The following is a 20,767-nucleotide window of genomic DNA, read 5'->3' as shown; positions in this document are numbered from 1 at the left end:
CGACTGCGGTGGCTGGAGTACACATCCCACCCTGCTGCTTATCCTCTCCCTGCCCAGCCCCATGGGAACCTCTGTGACCGCTGGCCCCTTGGGAACAGGCATTGAGGTATCTCAGGTCCAGCTCCAAGGACCAAACTTTTAGGGAGCTTTATATATAAAGCCACCTCTTTGTTTCTTTCATTGCCCCCCCTCCCCCCGTTTTACAGCAGCTGCTCCCAGTTCTCTTCCTCGTGTTACCATAACTATCCTCATTCCGTATTAAGCAGCTGCGGAATTATCAGGAGATGATCTTCAAGAGTGGGAAAGCGTGGCCTTTGCCCCCGTTTTCAAAGCGCATGTTCCGAACAGGAGCGTTCCAGCCTGTATCTTGGAGTCAAGGATGTGGCCTCCTCAGTATCTAACATCTAGCAGGCGGTTACATGGCACGGATTGTAAGCGCACCGGCTCTGTCTCCTTAGGCTGACTCCCAAAGAGAACCAGGGGGTTTGAGATCCTGAAATGCACAGTTCAGGGGGAACAGGAGATAAGCGTAGGCTTGACCTCTGCCCACATAACTAGGAGCCCAGTATGGCTGGCCCCTGGCCCCCATGAGTATCCCCCTCTGTCTGATGGGGCATAGGGCGTGGGTGGAGTGACAGGAACACAAATAGGATTTGGTGCCTTCACAGCTTGTGAGCTCAGATCTCAGGCCCCCAGTCTCAAATCCTCATTGGTGAATTCCTTGGGTTAAGATATGGGAGCCCCTAACAGAATGCAAACATGCAGACCTTTGACCCCTATGATATTGTTGGATGGCCTCGTGGGCCATGCCAGGACTTGTGGCAGGAGTCCTATCCTCAGAGATGTTCTCATTACAAGGCTTCCTCTGGGGTGGAGGCACCTAGGAAGACATTGGTTATTCTCAGGACTCCCCTGTTTGGTCCAAGCTCCAAGGATGAGGGAGAAGCCAGTGGGAGGGGCCCTATGATTTGCTGCAAAATAGATGCTGTGGTCTGTTTTTTTTTCTTTTTCTTTTTTTTTTTGGCTGCCCTGCGCGGCGTGTGGGATTTCAGTTCCTCAACCAGGGATTGAACCCAGGCCCTCAGCGGTGAGAGCTCAGATCATAACCACTGGACCACCAGGGAATTCCCAGGTGCTGTGGTCTTGATCCAGTGGCTGCTGTCAGTCTCTTCTCCTGGACACTCTGGGCCACCACGGTTTTCCCAGTCCTCCCTGTCTCCACCACTGGCCTCCAGGCTTTGTCCTGGCTCTGGTATTTGAACCACGTGTTCCTTGTCTTTCTGCCCAGGGAACCAGGGAGGAGGATGATGTAGTGAGCGAGGACCTGGTGCAGCAGGACGTCCAGGTAAATCAGCACCAGTGGAGGTCCCCGGGCACAGCGAGGCAGCCCTGAGAGAGGGGAGAGGTTGGGCTTCCAGGGAAGGGCTGGAGGCAAAGTAATTTGCATCCGATACCAGAAATAACTGACTCACAGCCATCATTTATACAGTGCTTTGTTGAAGAAAGGACTTAAGTTAGCTTTCAGAGGTACACAGTATGTAAAGTTGGTGAGATGTATTTTGGAGCTTTTCATCATTTGTTCATTTATTCATTCAGTTAATTAATATTTATTGAACACTTACTATGTGCCAGGCGTTCTGCCAAGCATTGGGGAATCCTAAATGAACAAAGTCAGACAGCACTGGGGAGACAGGCATATATTAATCACACAAACACCTCCCCTATGGATATACCATACATTCCAGGTGTTTTGAGCTCCCACTATGTGCCAGTAACACTGCAGCAGTATATCCAGAGAATGGAAGACATAATTCCTGTTTTTGAGGAGCCCATGTCATAGTGGGAAGCAAGGCATATAAATATTATAATATACACTGGATCAAAGCTATAAAGAAACAGGAAGCCTAGAAGAGGGAGGGAAGGAAAGAGAACTCTGCCTAGGGACATCAGGAAGTGCTTTGAGAACAGGTGGGACATTTAATCTGGGCCCTGAAGTTTGAGTAGGAGTTTCCCCAGAAAGAAAGGGAGAAAGCTGTACAGGTGTATGCAGATGTCCTGAGGCTACCAATTACTGGCATGTTCAGGAATCTGGCAGCAGTTCTGAGTGGCTTGGCTGGTGAGTTCTGTCTCCTGCGGTTTCCTCTTTTAGTTAAGTTCCACCTCTTCCCCTTCAGGACCTGTATGAGGCAGGGGAACTGAAATGGGGAACAGACGAAGCCCAGTTCATTTACATTTTGGGAAATCGCAGCAAGCAGCACCTTCGGTTGGGTAAGCTCCAGAGAAGACCTACAGCTGCCCCCTTGGAGTTAACGCCAAGATTTCCTTTCTCTTTTCCTTTTCCGCTAAGGGAGCATGATCGCTGCCTCGTCCACAACCCAAACACTAGTCTTGATTTTATTAGACAGTGGTTTGTATAGGCCCTCGTGAGAGGCCTTAACAGGATGTTCAGCCCCTCCGTCTCAGTACCAGTCCTGCCTTCATGTTGGAGCAGGAGGTGTACACAGTCCCTCACAGCGGACGCGGCGAGGCTGCATGGTGGCTGGTGATGTGCACGACCTCCCTGACCCTCCCTAAGTGCCAGCCCTGCCTTCATGGTGGCACTCTGGTCCTGGCCACTGTGCCTCCCCTTCTGAAGTCCCCATTCCTTCCAGTGTTATGGGGGTGCTCTTGACACCCCTTTCTCTCTGTCGGACTCAGTGTTTGATGAGTATCTGAAGACCACGGGGAAGCCGATCGAAGCCAGCATCCGAGGGGAGCTGTCCGGGGACTTTGAGAAGCTGATGCTTGCTACGGGTACATCCTGACATTGCATTCCCGGGGCCTTGGAGGGATTCAGGGATTCTGACCCGGGAACACGGGAATTGTATGGTATGGAGGTGGGAAGGAGAAAACCAGATTGTCTGTTTGCAAGCCAGACACTTCAAGAGTCAGTATGTCTGAGCCTGGGGTAGGTTGTGTGTATGTGTTTCTTGCGGGAGAGCTACAGCCCAGGCCTCATCTTGCCCAGAGCTATCCCCCACCAACCCTATTTAAAGTAGTCAGGTTCTAACCCGCTCTGCCAGCAAGATCCAGAGGTTCAGCTGGTACCTTTTTGATGTAGCAGAATCTAAAGAACTACCTTTCCCAGCCCCATCCCAGATGCTTCCCCACCTGACCCAGTTCCCTGTGAAACCCCGAAGGACTAGAAAGTGGAAGGGGGTCCTTGCAGTGCACTCCCCACCTTACAACAGACCCATTTCCCAATTTCTCTATCCCCTGGGTTTGTGATAAAAGTTGTGGGTCTGGGGTGCTCTAGGACTGCGGCTTATCAGGAACCAGGTTCTTCCCAGGTTTGAACTTGGTGGCCCCCAAGGAATGGAAACAAAAAAGGGCTCGGGCCACCCCTTCATCCTTCCGAGGCAGCCAGAATAACTACCTCTTCCTCCCTCTTCTCAGTGAAGTGCATCCGGAGCACCCCAGAGTATTTTGCTGAGAGGCTGTTCAAGGCCATGAAGGTGCGTGGTGGGGTTGATGTGAATGAGGTAGGGGGATGGGGGCTCTGCACGCCTCCGCAGGACTGTCGGGTGTCTGGCAAATCCTTGGGGTCCACCGGCCAAAGAGAGTGTTCAAGGTGTTGACCACAGGACAGCGTGATGGCACTTTGTCCCAGGTGAGCTCCAGAGCCTGGAGTGCTGCCTGGTCACACACCTGCCCACCCAGTACCTGCCCTGTCCTCATGGTTGATCAGAGGGTGCAATGACAGCCTGCACGCGATCCAGCTAGCCAGCTGGGTTGGAAGCCCATGCTTTATTTTATTTATTTATTTTTTTAAATTTTTATTGGAGCATAGTTGATTTACACTGTTGTGTTAGTTTCAGGTGTACAGCAAAGTGAATCTGTTATACATATACATACATCTGCTCTTTTTTAGATTCTTTTCCCATGTAGGCCATTACAGAGTATTGAGTAGAGTTCCCTGTGCTATACAGCAGGTCCTTATTAGTTATCTATTTTATATATAGTAGTGTGTATATGTCAATCCCAATCGGAAGCCCATGCTTTTTAAGTACTATTAAACAGAATGTTTATATACAATGTACGTAAATAAGTGAAAAACACTTTGGCATTTTCTGCCAAGATTCGTGATGTTCATCCCTGGGACCCGGGTACTGAGGATAGTGCTTCCCAGGACTTTACACACATGACACACAGAAAGTGGTGATATTTCCATAGTGCACCAGGCTGAATGAACACAGTCATTTGTTGCCAGAGGCCATAGGCCCAGAGTCCCTGCATGGCCATCCCACAAGGACAAGTGGCCTATAGCCCATCCTCTGTCTTCCAGCGCCAGAGTGAGCTGGACAGCTGGGCCCCGCAGAGACGTTTGCCTGTATGATGTGTTCATAAGAACGTTCATAGCAGTATTGTCCATATTATGAAAGAACTAGAAACAACCCAGTGTCCATCAGGAGCAGCATGGACAAATAAATGCATAGTGGTGTATTTACAGAGTTCCAAAATGTGCAAACCTAAACGACGTATTGCTTAGAGTTACAAAGTTAGGTAAAATTATGAGGGTATCAAGGATGCGAATGACATGAGGTGGGGGGAGGAAGGAGATAAAAGCAGGAGGGACACACAGGGAGCTTTGGAGGGATTGGCAATTTGCTTCTTTCGTTCTTAATTTTAACATTTTATCACAAAAAGTTGTATTTTCAGTTGAGCTGGGGGCTGTCAGCACTCCAGCCTCCTCTCAACTCCCCGTCCCCCAAACCCGCTTGTCTTGCAGGGGCTGGGGACTCGGGACAACACCCTGATCCGCATCATGGTCTCCCGCAGTGAGCTGGACATGCTCGACATCCGGGAGATATTCCGGACGAAATATGAAAAGTCCCTGTACAGCATGATCAAGGTGAGGTGCTCACGGGGGTACAGAGAGGGCTGGGGAGCTCTCCCAAGAGGAAAGGCACTGTCCTGGAAAGCTGGGCATCTCATGGGGATTCCAGGAGCCCCAGCCTGTGGCACCTTCAGGGAATTTAAGGCAGCTCAACAGAGGAGCAAGTGTCCAGGGTGCTTGTAAGACACATGAGGCACCTCTTAAGAGGAAGGCAGGGCAGGGCCGTGAGGAGCATGAAGTTGAATCCAGGTTGAGGACTCCATCCCTAGGGCAGTGAGAGGTCAGCCTCCTGAAGGCAGCAGGAGGCACTGAAGAACACAAAGGAGGGTTTATTTGGGACCTGTTGGTCCTGGGCCAGGTGATGACTCTGGGCTGTCCAGCCCACGAGACTGGAAACAGGAGACAGATGCAGAGCTGGTTGGGTTCTCCTTGTTTCGGGTGAGTGGGATAAAGCTTTCTGAGTTCAAGCTGTGCTCCCAAAGTGTGTTTCTTTTTTTTTTTTCTTTATGAATTTATTTATTGATTTATTGATTTTTGGCTGCGTTGGGTCTTTGTTGCTGCGCGCGGGTTTTCTCTAGTTGCAGTGAGCGGGGCCTACTCTTCGTTGCGGTGCTTGGGCTTCTCGTTGCGGTGGCTTCTCTTGTTGCGGAGCACGGGCTCTAGGCGCACGGGCTTCAGTAGTTGTGGCTCATGGGCTCTAGAGCACAGGCTCAGTAGTTGTGGCGCACGGGCTCAGTTGCTCTGCGGTATGTGGGGTCTTCCTGGACTAGGGATCGAACCCGTGTCCCCTGCATTGGCAGGCGGATTCTTAACCACTGCGCCACCAGGGACGCCCCCTAAAGTGTATTTCTAAATAGGAATTGTATAGGCATTGTGTGCAAAAATGTCCCATGGAAAACGTTTGGGAAAAAGTAGAATAAGCAAAGATAAGTCAGCTTCTTTACCTCAGAACTTCTCACAGCCTTCACTATAGTATGTCCATTATGAGGCTCCAAGAGGGATGTAGAATATGCCATGTCTATCAAATGTACATTTGTTTGTTTGGTTTTGGCACTCCCAGTGTTTTTGCTCAGGGAGCCCTATTTTATGGACTATTTCATGTGGGAGAGCGTGGCTGGGGATTATCTGGTGGCAAGGGTGTGCTGACGCCAGCTGTCTGGGGACGGCATCTCTTCTTAATTCCACGTTCAGTAAAGGCATATCGGTGTCTTGGAATTGTCCATTGGAGGTATTTACACCACGGAAATTGGCAAATGCTACAAATCAGGGCGTTTTTTTCTTTTTTTCCCAGAGAGCCAGTTGTTAATACTCACCAGTACACCACTTTCTGGTCTCAGCCACCTCCAGACAGGAGGAGAGTCAGGGCTGCTGTGACTATGTGGTCAGCCTCCCCCTGTTTGGGGGAGAACCTCCCCTCCTTGTCTGAGAGGATCCCAGGGCTGAGTGAGAGGTAACCTTTCTCTGTCTTTCTCCCCAGAACGACACCTCTGGCGAGTACAAGAAGACTCTGCTGAAGCTGTGTGGGGGAGATGATGAGTAAGTGACCTCCTGGCCGAGGGCTGGAGGGCGTGGCCGGTCAGGATTCTCTTGGCCTCATCTGGATGGGTGGGTGGATGGATGGATGGATGGATAGATGGATGGATGGATGATGGATTGGATGGGCTTGGGGATTCCCCGAAGGTGAGAGCACCACACAGGTGAAAGTCTGCATGTCCATGTATGTGGACCACATGAGTGTGGTCTCCCACACATGGAGACATCTACTCCTGTGAACTTGGAAATCAGTCTGGGGGTGTGGACCAGGAATCACAATATGAGGGTCTAGGCCCCGCTACTTTCTTCACAGGTGCTTCTCGGTTTCATCATCTGTTAAATGGAAAACATACAGATGCCTGCTCTGACTGCTTGTTTATTCAGCATCTCTGTATTAAGTATTCTCCACGTGCAGGCATTGAGGGGAAGCACAGTGATGATGCCTCCGGCCTAGAAAGGCATACAGACCAGGGTGTATGTACATGATGGGGAAGTATACGAGCCTCTGAGAGCCCTCAGAGGGTGCACTATCCCAGACAGGGCGGGGAGGCTCCTGAAGATAATGAGGCTGAGATGCAAGGAGGAAGGTGAAGAGGTGAAGACAGGGGCTGGAGGGCGAGTGTTTGGGGTGGAGAGAGGGCCTAGAGAGGAGAAGGCACAGCCTGGTTCATTTATGTAACTGAGGTCGCACTTTTGTAGCATGCTGGGGAGAGATGAGGCTGAGAGGTGGGCAGGGTCCGGGACCTCTTCCTGGCACACGGACCTCACCTAAGGGTAGCAGAGAGCCAGCCATTGGAGGCGTTAAATTGGGGCATGACTTGATCGGATTTGGGTGCTAGGAAAGGAACTACAGGTACTCTGATTTCCCTTCTCTGGGGCTTATAACGATCCAGTTAAGTAGGGAATACGAGAGCCTCCTGTTTACCTTTGTTAAGCGCCTTAGGGGCTGATTCAGTTCAGCAGATATTTACCTGGCAACTAATAAACCGGGGTGCTTAGCAGAAGGAGAGGTAGAGATGGCATGGCCCTAAGCTGGTCATGGACATGTCTGAGAGGGGAGACTTGGATAGAAGTCACTCAAATTATAAAGAGGAAAGGGGAGGTTGAGGGACTAGAGAAATCATCTCCTGCATGGGGCCTGGCTCCAGGAAGGCTGCTGCTCAGAGCCAGCATGGTAGGGGGGGGTCGCAAGAGAGGGTAGAAGGTTCTCAGAAGTGGAGGGAGGGCTATGGTGAATGGGTGAGGCCCAGGCGGGAGAGAAGGGAAAGCCAGATGGATTTACTTAAAGTGTGTGTGCATGAGTGTGTGTGTGTGTGTGTGTGTGTGTGTGTGTGTGTTGTGTGTGTGAGTGTTGCCCACGATGACCTTCCCTCCTGTCCTCTCCCTAACACCCTCCATTCCAGTGCTGCTGGCAAGTTCTTCCCGGAGGCAGCGCAGGTGGCCTATCAGATGTGGGAACTTAGTGCAGTGGCCCGAGTAGAGGTCAGACCCTCCCCCCCTCCTGCTTGACCTCTTGACCGCAGCTTCCACTCTTCCGCTCGCACCTTCCTGCTGCTCTGGTTGGCACCCAGCTGCCCCCTGGTGGCCAACCCGAGACGTTGAGTCTCACGTCTTGAAGCTTCCTGTTCTCCGCGGAGTGATGGATGGGTGGGTGGGCACTCTGGTGTTGGCATCTGATTCCTGCGTTCACCTCTCACATGCTGGGAAGTGTTGTGCCCCACTAACTACTAACAGACCTTGCCAGATGGAGACCTGGTTGGTTCAGTAGCGGGGCCTATCCCATCCTGGGTCCGACAGTTGGGTTTTGGAGGCATGAAAGCTGAGAACAGATGGGCACCCCTGGGTGCACTGGGGGATGCTTGGTCATCCTGACCATCCTCAGACCCAGGGCCCACACAGGACAAGAAGGAAAGGTTTCACAGAAGCACTCAGGGCAAACGCATCCAGGGACTCTGGTAGCACTTGGCCCCTACGAAAATATTTGGAACCTAGGACTCTATTACTCGCTCGCTAGCTACCTTCGGCAGGTCCCCACCTCTCTCTGTCTCCATCTCTCAGACGAGGCTGTTAGACATGGCAGTCCGGATGCCCTCCAAGGGCTCTTGTGCTCTGATGTTCTAGGACAGCGTTTCCCAAATTATAAGGCAAGAGCTGTCATTGCAGATGATCTTCAGTCATATGAGAAATGAATTGAGTTTTTTTTCTGGGGAGGGGGACCTCCATGGCATTAAATAACCCTGACTCCACATAGTGAGAAAGCTGCTCCACTTCACTTTCATCAACCTTATTGTTAACGTCAAAGAAGGAGTCTCAGTTTGGTGCCTCATCTTTGCCACAGTCACTAATTTCCCCTTTTCACAAAGAGCTGAGAGAGCTAGCTTCAGGTTCACAGCTTTTGGCAAGCAACGGTGTCTTGTTAAATTTGGTGGTATTTGAAAACATGTTTTTTGTTTTTATGACATTTATTTTCATGGGTTATTCTCAGTTTATGGCACATGACACCAACCTTCTATTCATGATAGTGATACAAAATTATTTTCATTCATTAATTCATTGAGCAAATTTTTTTTTGAGAGCTTACCCCTGTGTCAGGCACTGCTGCAGGCTCTTGGGATATATCAAAGAACGAAATGGACCCAAATCCTTGCCCTTTAGGAATATTTAAATGCACTTCAAAATGAATGCATTTAAATAAAACAGAAAAGAAGCTGAATTAAGTTAAAATATTAAGAAATAGCATAGGGCGTACACAAATATAGAAAACATTATGAAGGTCATTCAGGAGTGATTGAAATTTGGGCAACTCTGTTCTGGTATTTCAGAACATTTCAGCTGCCTTTTCGGGGAGAGCGTTTCTCTAAGAGGCAAGAAGACCTTGGCAACAGAGCAGGGTTCTGAGCGACTGGGTTCCAGTGCAGCTGGGCCAGAGCTGACTCCTGGGGCAGGAGCCCGGCCTCTCTTCCCTTGACAGCACTTGCCCTGCTCCCAGGCCTGGGTCTGTCTCTCTCCTCCCTCTCTCAGCTCTAGGGCAGGGGTCTGTCTGCTGTGCCTTCACCCCCGCCTCTTTCCCCCCAAGCTGCTTGGTTTGGGGCTCATGGGGAAAGCCTCCCCTCCCTTGCATGCTCCTGTCTTGGCCTGGCCCCTGGGGGGGCCTCCAGGCACCTGCTGAGGCACTTTCTGCTTCTTGCAGGTGAAAGGAACCGTGCACCCAGCTGGTGACTTTAACCCTGACGCAGATGCCAAAGCCTTGCGGAAAGCCATGAAGGGACTTGGTAAGGGGCACGTGAAAGGGACCAGGCTGGCCTCTGGAGCAGCAGGGGTGGCAGGGGTGGCAATGGGCCTGGCAAGGGCAAGAGCTGGGGCCTCAGACTGGGGTCTGCAGGATGACAGGCACTTTATTTGCTTTGAGTCTCCACCCCCCTGGAGCCTCCAGCTCCCTAGGTATAGGGAGGAGGGGAGTGAGGGGGTTTGTAAGGAACATTCCCAGAGACCAAGGTGCTCCCAGGCCCTGGTGTAGAAAAAAGTACTAGGTGATAAGGCTGGGTTTTTGCTCTGGCTTTGCTGCTGACTCACTGTGTGACTTTGGGCAAGTCCTGTAACCCACCTGGGGGTCTCAGTATCTCCATGCATAAAATAAGGGGTGTGGACCCTGTAACCCAAGAGGCCAGTTCTGGCGTGGGAACACCCGCTGCTGGTTACCCATGTCCAGGCCTCCATTTGGCTCAGGTGAGAAGAACCACCTGTGGGTGGGTGGCCTGTCCTCAGGAAGGCCAGCGGGGACAGAGCATCTGGGTTTGGCTTCCATTGCCCTTTCTCCCCCATCTGTCTAACAACACCTCCCAGGGGACCTTGGGCTAAGTCTTTTACCTTCTGGGCCTCATTTTCATTTGTCTCATGGGAATAATAATATCTACCAAGCATATCTAGGACTGTGAGATGACAGGGGTAAAAATGCTCTTGAAAGATAGAGTCCTTAAAAAATTAATAAATAAATAAATAAGGACAGAGTCCTGTGCCAGGTCTGAGGTTGATGGCATTGATCTGAGGGGCAGGAAATGGTACCCTGATGCCTTCCAGAGTCAACCTGCTGTGGTTAGAGGGACTTGGGGTCCAGCTTTCAGGGCGTTACAGAGAAAGGACACAGGGTCCCCAAAAGGACTTAGGTTGTCAGGTTGGAAGGATCCCTTAGTAACCCCTCCAGCTCTTCATGAAACAGAAGGGGAGGGGACTTGTCCAAGGGGATAGCCATTGCCAGAGCTGGGACTGGAACTCAGAAGCCCTGGCTCTCAACCCGGTGCTCTCTGCTCCCCCAGGAGTCTTTTTTTCCTCAGCTAGTGACAGAGCAGAAAGAAGTGCAGAAGGAATCCAGGGGAAGTTAGTGGCTTGGGCCAGAAGCAAGGCTCCTGCAGGGACTTGGGGGCATAAGACTGCCTAGCCTGGCCTCTACCCTGACAAAGGTGGATGGGGCCCATCACTGGGGGAGATGGGGGAGCTGGGCCAAGGCCTTCCTCTGAACTGTGGCTTTGGGGACTCAGGAACTGATGAGGGCACCATCATTGACATCATCACGCACCGCAGCAACGCCCAACGGCAGCAGATCCGCCAGACCTTCAAGTCTCACTTCGGCCGGGTAAGGACCTCAGCTTGGGCCCTGGGCCCCGCATCCACGCTCCTCCTTGGAGGGAGCTCGGCCTGTCACAGCCAGCTCTGCACCTGGGTCTTCATGGCAGTGGGACCCCCTATGGCCACGTGTTCTTGGAGTGTCTCCAGCACTGGATTTGGGCTGCCTGCACACACACCTCTCCCTCCCACTGCACCCCGCGTTCCTTGTGGTCAGCAACACGTGCGTGACTGGCTCCACTTAGAGCTTCGATCAGGGATATGAGTTGTGTTAGTGGCATCTAGTTTTGGCTGACCGGTTTCCCCAGGATGGAAGTGGCACTGCCCCCTTTCCTTCCCTGTCTCCTGCCTCCAAGGAGAACAAGCGGGTCTTCCTCCAGCTTGGTTTTTTTCCCCCACCCTCTTTGGCTTCCTCAAAACAGTGAACCCAACATCAGCCAAGACAGACACAGGCTCCCACAATCCCTGCATCCACTTGGAGCCCCCTCTCCTCCTTCCATGTCTCCTCCCTCCATGTCTCCTCCCTGTCCCAAGTCACATGTGGGCAAGTGCTGTTGTTGGCATGACCTTGGCTCTGCGCTCTGCAGGACTTGATGGCTGACCTGAAGTCTGAGCTCTCTGGAGACCTGGCGAGGCTGATTCTGGGGCTCATGATGCCACCGGCCCATTATGATGCTAAGCAGTTGAAGAAAGCCATGGAGGTAAGGTGTGGGCACCACGGGAGTGGGGTCCAGTCTATGTGGGTGCTGGGGGGGACACAGGCACTCTTCCCAAGCCCAGGTGTGTTGGGCATAACTCCTTGGTAGAGCCCCTCCCACGCCTCTCCTGGGCTCAGTGTCTTAGCTCAGTTCCCTGTCTCATCAACCCACAAGGCAAAGCTTCTCTTTTGTCCCCATTTTACAGATGAGGAAGCTGAGGCTCAGAGCTTAAGTTACTTGGTTAAAGTCATAGCACTAGGAAGTAGCAGAGCTGGAATTCGGATCAAGTCTGTCTGATTCGAGTGCCTGACTTGACAACCACATGAAACCACTAGAGTTTTCGGCTCCTTAAGGATTAAGAGGAGAACAGACATTCCCTGGGCAAAGCAAATTGAGATTATTGTCCTTTTAAAATTCCTGGACAAAAAAAATGAATGACTTAAAAACATGGAATTAGGAGAAGGATGGGGCTAGACCATGGATCTCAAAACACTCTGAGGATAAGGCTGTCCTCATCACACACCAGCTTTTAATAAAGAGACTGTTGAAGCTCTCCTTCAGGTCAGAGAACCCAGGGACCGGTTGACCACTGCTCAGTAACCTCCCAGGACAGAGACACGTCTTACCTTTTTTTATAGCCATTGCCCCAGCAGCTTGCACAGTGACTGGCACATAATGGGTGTTTAACAGATATTTGAATCCATCAGTCAACCAGTCTTGTCTGCCTCCCTTCCCGCCCCCAAAGTGGGGACCTTAGAATAATGGGTTCCCCAGCTGCCTCAGTCCATGTATCATCCATCAAGTCCAAATGTAAACAAATGTAGCTTGTTGTTTTCCTTAAAGCATGGAACTTTTTTTTTCTTCTGACAAATATGTGTTCACCATGAAAGCTTGGGAAAACATACACAGAGCAAAAAAGAAGAAAATAAAAATCATCTGTGATCCCTCACCCACCCGGAGACGACAATCACTGTTACGCTGTGATGCATGTCCTCTGTCCTTTCTAGGTACTTAGATATAAATATTTATATTCAGATATATATGCATATAAGCATTTTTATACAGACACACACCCCCATATCCTGTATATTCTTTTCTTTTTAAAATTTTTGGTCCAAAGCACTTCTCATGGGAGGTTCTGGAAATCTTTACAAGCTAGTGTGGTCCCTTGATCATGCCAAGGTCTGGTCTGGGGGCCACATCTGAGGGTAAAAAGAAAACTAGAGAAGGCTCGGTCTGAGCATTGACGTCCTGCGTGGTTTCTTGGAGCAGGGGTCTCTTTGACCTGGGCCCCTCGGGCCTCTGCACGGGGGTCAGGGCTGTGGTTCAGATCCTCTTTGCCTTGACCTTCTAGGGAGCCGGCACAGACGAAAAGGCTCTCATCGAAATCCTGGCCACTCGGACCAACGCCGAAATCCGGGCCATCAATGAGGCCTATAAGGAGGGTGAGTGTGGGAGGCCTGGGGCCAGTGCCGCTGGGAGGTTGGGGGCGGGGGAAGAGCAGGTCCCCCAGCTCCTGGCCTCACCCTACAGCTCTGCCCCATCTCCCTCCTCTCAGGCCACGAGGCTTTGATAAGTCCGTTGGGTGTGCCCAGCCCTGTGTCTGGGGAAAGGGTGCCCCAGACGGAGTCCCAGCAGGACAGAGGCCTGGAGGTAGAAGAGGGTTTGACTGGGAGTGGGAGAGAGAGCACCCAGGCCACTGGAGAGAGAGGGTGGCTTCATGGGCGTTTGGCCTGTGCAGTCACACAGGGCCCCGCATTCAGAAGGCCCCGTGCCTGGTTACATGCTTTGCTGTCACCGTCTTGAAATTTTTAATAAATTTTTAACAAATGATCCCATGTTATCCTGAAGAACCTTGCGTGTCAGTCAAAAACGTTTTAAGCATTTTCTCTTCTGAGCAGCTTTAAAATGGTAGAATCTTTGAGCAGGGAAGTGACATGATCAGAGCTATGCTTTTGGGTCCAGCAACTGCCATGCAGGAGCGAAGGTAGGAAAGAGAGTGAAGACAGAGAGGCCGTTGTATGGGAGAGGGGAGAGGCACTGAGCCCTCAGCAGGGACAGGAGCAGAGGGAGATGATGGACCGATGGGCACATCACTGTCAAAATCAACAGGAGGGTAGCTGGATGCCCCCAAGAGCCAACTACAAACTCCTTCATCTCCACCACCCCACCAGCACTGCTCTGACTTCAGTCTGCACTTCTAGGACCCCTTCCGCATCCCATGTCCTTCTTGGCCAGCAGGTGCCCACACCTCCTTTCTCTGTCTTAGACTATCACAAGTCCCTGGAAGATGCTCTGAGCTCAGACACGTCCGGCCATTTCAGGAGGATCCTCATCTCTCTGGCCACGGTGTGTGAATTCACGGCCCCAGGCCTGCTTGGCCCTGTGGGTCCCTGGGAGTGGGGGAAGGGTTGCTGCAGGGAAGGGCAGGGAGTTAGGAGTCCACTCCTGATGAAGAGAGGATGTCTTCCCCTGCTGCCTCCTCAGAGTCTTACCACTGAGGCAGTTACTACTTGTGCAATGTCTTCTCCATTGTTCACTTTTCAAAGCTGGCTTAGTGCCCCCTTCTCCAGGCAGCCTTCCCTGATTGCCCTCAACCTGGCTTTTTGGGCCCCCAGCTGACAGGACAAAGCCATGTGGGTGACCTTTCCCTGTGTCATCATCCAAGAGCTTCTGTTACCATCTCTTGAATTCTCACAACCCAGGCGCCAGGCCCTGATGCACAGTTATGGCAAGTTCAGTGTGTCTGAGTGAGGCATTGGGCTAAGTGCCTTCCCAATGTTTGTGTTAATGCTCATGACTGCCTACCTTATGAAGGCAGGTTTATTGTCCCCATGTTACACATGAGGGAGAGGGTTCAGAGAGGTGAGTGGCTGAGCAAAGTCCTGTGGCTACTGAGGGACAGAGAGGGTGGATGTTTGGAGGCTGAACTTTCTTACTGGTCCTGCTGCAGGGGAACCGTGAGGAGGGAGGAGAAGATCGGGACCGGGCACGGGAAGATGCCCAGGTGAGACACCCCACCCCACCCCATCCCCTGCCCAGTGACTCCAGCTGACACCTGTCCATGCCAGGCCCTGGCTGTCTGGGAGGGGGGAAGGCATCTGGCAGGACATGGCTGGTGTGACTGGCTACACTTAGACTCTTGGCCCCTGCACCTCTCCACCCTTAGAAGTGAGACTATGACAGTTTCCAGAACTTTCAGAGAGATGCTTGGGAGGGTGGTGCTGATTCTACTGACATTTCCTGTGTGAAGAGTAGAGCTCGAGCCCTAGACCCTCAGAGCTAGAAGGAACCTATGGATTGTCCAGGTCAGACCCCTCATGTTACAGTTGGAAAATGGAGGCCCTGAGAGCATGAATGACTCCTGAAAGTCACACAGCAAATCAGTGGCCCAGGTGGAATTGACCCAGAGGGCGCTGGTCTGGGAGCTTGCTGGGAAGGGGGCCTGAGTGCTAAATGTCTCAGTTTATTATCTATAAAATGTGACCGAGTTGAAGGGAATGTCCTGGGAGACCTAGAAAGGGAGTTCATCAAGGGCTGGGGTCTTTGTTTTGCTCACTGATGTATCCAAAGTGGCACATGGTTGGTACTCAATATATATCTGTTGTTGAGTGAATAGGGGGGCAGGGGGTTCTATGGGGTCTCTTGGCTGCTCTGCTGCTACCCTGCTTCTAAGGCTGATGAGCTTGAGGTCTGGAGATGGCTTCTCATGGAGGCTGGACAACCCCAAATCCATGTCCCTCTGGGTCCCCATGGATGGGGAGTCCCTGTTGAGGCCATCTGCACTGTCCCCCCTCACCTGTGCCTTGTTCCCGGCATCCTCTGGCCCGGCCCAGGTCCAGGGGTTGGGCACAGATACCACAGCCAGTGTTTCCAGCCCCCTTCTTTTACAGTTGGTGGGTTGAAAAGAGCCCTGATAGACTGGGAGTCAGGGCACCAGCCCTGTTTTGAATTCTGCCGACAGAGGTGTGAAATGTCACAGCACCATCTGAGCTGAAGAATCTGTAGCTGTAACCCGACAGCTACAGAACTATCACAGTGTGTACTGAGTATGATGCTGAGGCTATTTCGTACTTTGATAGGACCCCGTTTTCTTACTGGAGGAAAAATGAAGCCCCTTACCTATCCAAGGGTGCAGTTTCTAAGTGGCCATGGTGTGATTTGAAGCCAGGCCTGCCTGACTCCAAAACCTGCACTTAATACCATTTAATATCCTCCAGGACCCAGTATAGTAATTTCCCTGCAGCTTCCAAACCAGGTAGCTGCTGGTGTCTAGTTTTCCTGCCCCTTGTTTGGAATACAGTTGTCAGAAGCTGCAGCGTTCCATTCAGATAAGGTATTCCAAATGTGTTATAGATATGTTTATGGGGGCTAGCCTGGGAACCCAGTCTAGGGAAGCCCCCGCCGCTAGACTGGCTTGCTGAGGCCACATTTCATCCCCTCATTCAGCAGGTATTTATTAAGTACTGCTGTGAGCAGCCCCATTGTGCCGTTAAGGGTCTTTGAACCTGGCTTCCTCCTGAAAGCTCACCCCAAATCCATCCTTCACCCTGAAATTCATCCTCCGGGGAATTCTGCTTGGTGCCTGGTCCGCCTAGGAGGCTATGCTTCTAGTTGCTGCCAGCAGGGGGCAATGGTGGACCTTGCCGGCAGCCACTTTTCAGGAGAGAAGCCGAGAGAGAGAGAACCTGGGTGGAGTCAACCAAGGGAGACAGAGCCAGGCCCCGCCCAACTCAGCTGCTTCTCCAGATTCACAGTTGCTAGACCCTGATCTTAGTGTGGACTCATTTCCTTAGAGCTAGAAATATTTTGTTTCTCAAGTAATACATATTCTTTTGTTGAAACTTTAGAAAATAGACAAGCAAAACCAGAAACAAAACCACATAACCTACTACTAATAATAGCTATTGTTAATACTTTAGAATATATTATTCTAGTTGTCTTTTTATGTATTTATAAAAATGGATTCCTGATTTATAACTGTTAAAAATGAGTATTCTGTGAATATGGTAACATCATTTTTAAAAAATCAATAGCATCATTTAATGGCTAAATACTCTTCCATTTAAGAATCTACCAAACTTCTTTTAAAAAGCCCTCTCCCTGGTAACCAACTCTCATCACATTCATGATTTTTTTCCTTAGAATAGATTTCTAGAGGTGCATTGGGAATGCTGGAGGAAAATGTATGCAAAAATTGAAGGCATTTCATATGCAGAGCCAAGGTCCCCCAGAAAAATAATGACATTAGTGCTTGACGGTGTGTGCTTGCTGGTTTTACACCTCCTCCTTCCCAGGCTCTCACTCTGGGCATCGAGAACAACCTCAAGCTCTTGGAAATCTGGGTCTGTTATGATCAGGTGACATATGGCCAGTGTTTACCTGTTGCCCCACGGTATTGCAGATAGCTTGCCCTTTACTCTCAGTGTTCCAGTGTGAGCAGTAAATCATGTAAATGATCTAATTATTATAGACCCAGAGTGAAATGAAGAATTGTGGCCATTTTTAGATAATTCAATCTCCAGGTTATTTTTTAATATAACAGCTTTATTGAAATATAATTTGCATACTATCTATTGACCTATTTAAAGAATACAATTCGGTGGTTGCTAGTGTCTTCACAGACTTGTGCAACCATCACCACAATAATTTTAGAACATTTCATCACCCTAAAAAGAAACCCTGTACATATTGCGGTTCCTCTTATTTCCTCCCAACCCCCCAGCCCTAGGCAACCACTAATCTACTTTCTGTCTATATAGATTTACCTATTCTGGACATTTCATATAAATGGAATCCTACAATATATGGCCTTTTGTGGCTACTTTCTTTCACTTTATTATAATATTTTCACAGTTTGTCCATATCATAGTGTATATCAGTACTTTATTCCTTTCCATTGCCAAATAATATTTCACTGTATGGATATATTACTTTTTTTTTTTTTAACCTCCATTCATCAGCTAATAGACATTTGGGTTGTTTCTACTTTTTAGCTATTATGAATAATGCTACCATAAACATTTGTGTACAAGTTTTTATGTGCACGTACGTTTTCATTTCTCTTGGGTGTATGTCTACGAGTAGAATTGCTGGGTCATGTGATAACTCTAACTTTTGGAGATTAATTTTGGCATGAAGTGGCTCAGCTAATAAGGAAAAGCTTTTGTGTTGAATATCTGGAAAATTATTGTAGTTACCCACTGCATTTTTCATATTACAAATAGGATGGTCTTAAAGTGCTTTGAAAAAACAAATATATCTGGGGGTTTTCTCATCCAAATAAGTAAAGAATCTTTGACACTTTAGATTCCATTTTGTTTAATTTTTTAAACATTTCCCTCTTTTTAATAGCAATACTAGACTTTTTAGCATAACTTTAAAAAAAAACCTGTGGTAAAATACACGTAACACATCGTGCAGTTTACCATCTTAACCTTTTTGAAGTGTACACTTCATTGGCATTAAGTCCATTCACGCTGTTGTGCAGCTATCTCCACCATCCATCCACTGATCTCTTCATCTTGCAAAACTGAAACTCTGTACCCATTAAACAGCAACTACCTACTCCCCCTCCCCCCAGCCCCTGGCAACCACCACTCTGCTGTCTCCATGAAGCTGACTACTCTAGGGACCTCATATTTGAAATCATACAGTATTTGTCCTTTTGTAACTGGCTTATTTCACTTAGGAAAATGTCCTCAAGGTGCAGCCAGGTTGTTTTTAATATGGAAAAGTGATAATAAAAACCAGAAGCATCCCATAATCCTAGTAGCTCTGATAACTCCTATTTGACTTAAAAAAAAAAAAAATTAACGTATTTGCATGTTGAGGAAATGTAAACATAAAATTTCAGGAAAAAATAAAGCAAAATGCAAAAGCTCTTCCCCCCGGTCCTTCTCCTTGAAGAAGGTAAACCACTGTCAACAGTATCTTGACTACCCCTCTAGCACAACTTCCCAGTAAATATGTAAGAGTGAGCATACATTTATCTTTTCTCATCTAGATAAAAGGAACACTTATACACAGCATGCTGTACTTTACTTTTTTGCTTAATTTAAATGGAAACTCTCTCCTAATCAGCCCTGTAGACCAGTCTCATTCTTTTTACTAGCTGCGTGGATTTCCATTACTAAATGAACCATTGCCTGTTTAACAAGTGATCTAGTAATGGTTTCCAGTTTTTCCCTATTACAGTGAACAATATCTCCAAAGACTTTTGCTGGTTTATTTGTAAGAGAAATTCCTAGCAACGTATAGTTGCTTGATCAAGCGGTGTGTGCATTTTGAGTTTTGATAGACATTACAAATTTATTTAATGAAAAGGTTTCTAAAGCCTAAGACTATTGAGATGTTTATAAAGAGGATGATTTCAGTCTGCCCAATAGAATAAAGTAGTTGGCAGAGTTTCGGAAAAAAAAGAAAAGGCAAAACTCAGTCTGGGGTACACAGGACTGGCTATATTCTGTTCCCAGGCCCTGCGAGTCACAGCTATTTGCCTAACAAAATAGTGTCCTAACCTCAGAATTTTGTGTTCAGCATAACGTGATGATGAAAATTCACCCTTGTAAGATGACTTGAACAGCTGGCATCTTCCCACCTGATCGGCTGCACGTCCCCTCCAGGCCTCAGCTTTCCTGTCTCCTGTCTGTAACATGAGGGGGTAAATGACAGGTCTCCTGAGGACCCTTCAACTCCAAATGTGGTAAAAGGTGTAGGAAACAGGGCACGTCTCACGTCGAACGTCTCGGTGGCTCTGAGGAGTCGCCCTAGGTTGCCAGGCGTGAGGGGTAGAGTGTCCTGTCCTGTGCCCTCCTCTTGCCCCTCCAGTAAACAGTTTCATCGTGAATTCCCAGACCTGTCCTCATTTTGAGCTCCAACCCAAAGGTCAGGGGAAGGTGTCTCCTCCCAGCCCCTTCCCCGCCCCCCACTGTGGGACCTCTGCCACCCCGAGCCAGGCTCCTTCCCCTGCACCCCAGGGCCCCCTCTGACTCTTGCCTTCCCCTCTCTCTCTCCTGTCTCCTCCTTGCTCTCAGGTGGCTGCTGAGATCTTGGTGAGTGCCCTATTCTTCACGTGGATTTTAACGGTCTGAGTCTGGCTGTGCCTCTGGGCGGAGCTGAGGGGCAGAGTCAGGCAGTGATCTGGGGGCGTGCCCCCCAGGTTCTCTCTCTCCCCTTCAGGGCCTCCAAAGAACCCCGGTGGGTGACATATGGGCCGGGCAAGTGTTTCCCAAAACTTCACCACTCACCGTCCGCCTAATTTGTGCCACATACCACCAGATGTGAATAGTTTTCTTTAAATGGACTCTTTTCATTTTAACCCAAAATGAGTTATTTTAAAGGAAATTTCATATCGATGTAAATAGAACTGATAGCTGGCTAGAAGATCACTGTGGAAGCCTACATATGCGGTGTGTAAAAATATGTTTGCCTGTTTACCCCACTTGGGGAAACACTGGCGAGGCCATTTTTCCTTGCACACGTGCACAGACGCACTTCCCCAGAGGGGCTTTCAGAGGGGTTTAAAGATGGAAGGAGAGCTCTGAGTCTCCATGCCCAGTGCCTGTTTGCCCCTCCCCTGGGCCCAGTCCCGTGACCCTGAGGCCAGGGTGGAAGTGCTCTGTGCTCAGCTCCTCTGGGTGAGCCCACGGGGTCTCTGGGAACTGAAGCGGGGATGTGGAGTCCGAGGAAGAAGGAAGGGGCCAACGTCAGCCTCCTTGGGTGGCTGAGTTAGCCCAGCTTCTAACTGCCCTCGGCCCAGGCAGACATGAAAGTGAATAACAAACAAGGCTTTCTCGTGTCTTCCCTCTCACATTCTCGCCCTGACCTGGGCTCTGCAGGAAATAGCAGACACGACCAGTGGAGACAGATCTTCCCTGGAGACACGTTTCATGACGATCCTCTGCACGCGTAGCTATCAGCACCTCCGGAGAGGTGAGGCCTGACTCCCTCCCCCTCCCAAGTCAGCAGGAAGATCCCCTAGTCTTGACAATAGGAGCCAGGTGCCCACCCACCCACTCCTTACCCTAGCAAGGGAGTA

General features: G+C 49.8%; 1 protein-coding gene across 3 annotated transcripts in view; it reads left to right on the top strand.

Annotated features, from left to right (window-relative positions):
• The window catches only part of ANXA6 (annexin A6), a 54,195-nt gene that overhangs the window by 21,063 nt on the left and 12,365 nt on the right, over positions 1–20,767 (top strand). For 2 of the 3 annotated variants that reach the window (XM_057539968.1, XM_057539969.1), the window contains exons 8-22: positions 1,289–1,345; positions 2,175–2,268; positions 2,698–2,793; positions 3,436–3,494; positions 4,769–4,891; positions 6,354–6,412; positions 7,813–7,891; positions 9,600–9,681; positions 10,945–11,039; positions 11,617–11,730; positions 13,082–13,172; positions 13,997–14,076; positions 14,681–14,734; positions 19,764–19,781; positions 20,568–20,661. In XM_057539968.1, coding sequence (XP_057395951.1) covers positions 1,289–1,345; positions 2,175–2,268; positions 2,698–2,793; positions 3,436–3,494; positions 4,769–4,891; positions 6,354–6,412; positions 7,813–7,891; positions 9,600–9,681; positions 10,945–11,039; positions 11,617–11,730; positions 13,082–13,172; positions 13,997–14,076; positions 14,681–14,734; positions 19,764–19,781; positions 20,568–20,661 — 1,195 coding nt within the window. The remainder of the gene's footprint in view (positions 1–1,288; positions 1,346–2,174; positions 2,269–2,697; positions 2,794–3,435; positions 3,495–4,768; positions 4,892–6,353; positions 6,413–7,812; positions 7,892–9,599; positions 9,682–10,944; positions 11,040–11,616; positions 11,731–13,081; positions 13,173–13,996; positions 14,077–14,680; positions 14,735–19,763; positions 19,782–20,567; positions 20,662–20,767) is intronic. The other variant, XM_057539970.1, reaches the window with a different exon arrangement.

The sequence above is a fragment of the Balaenoptera acutorostrata genome, chromosome 2 (assembly GCF_949987535.1).
Source record: "Balaenoptera acutorostrata chromosome 2, mBalAcu1.1, whole genome shotgun sequence".
Lineage (NCBI taxonomy): Eukaryota > Metazoa > Chordata > Mammalia > Artiodactyla > Balaenopteridae > Balaenoptera > Balaenoptera acutorostrata.
The sequence above is the reverse complement of the archived record's forward strand: the minus strand, read 5'-3'. Positions and strand labels throughout refer to the sequence as shown.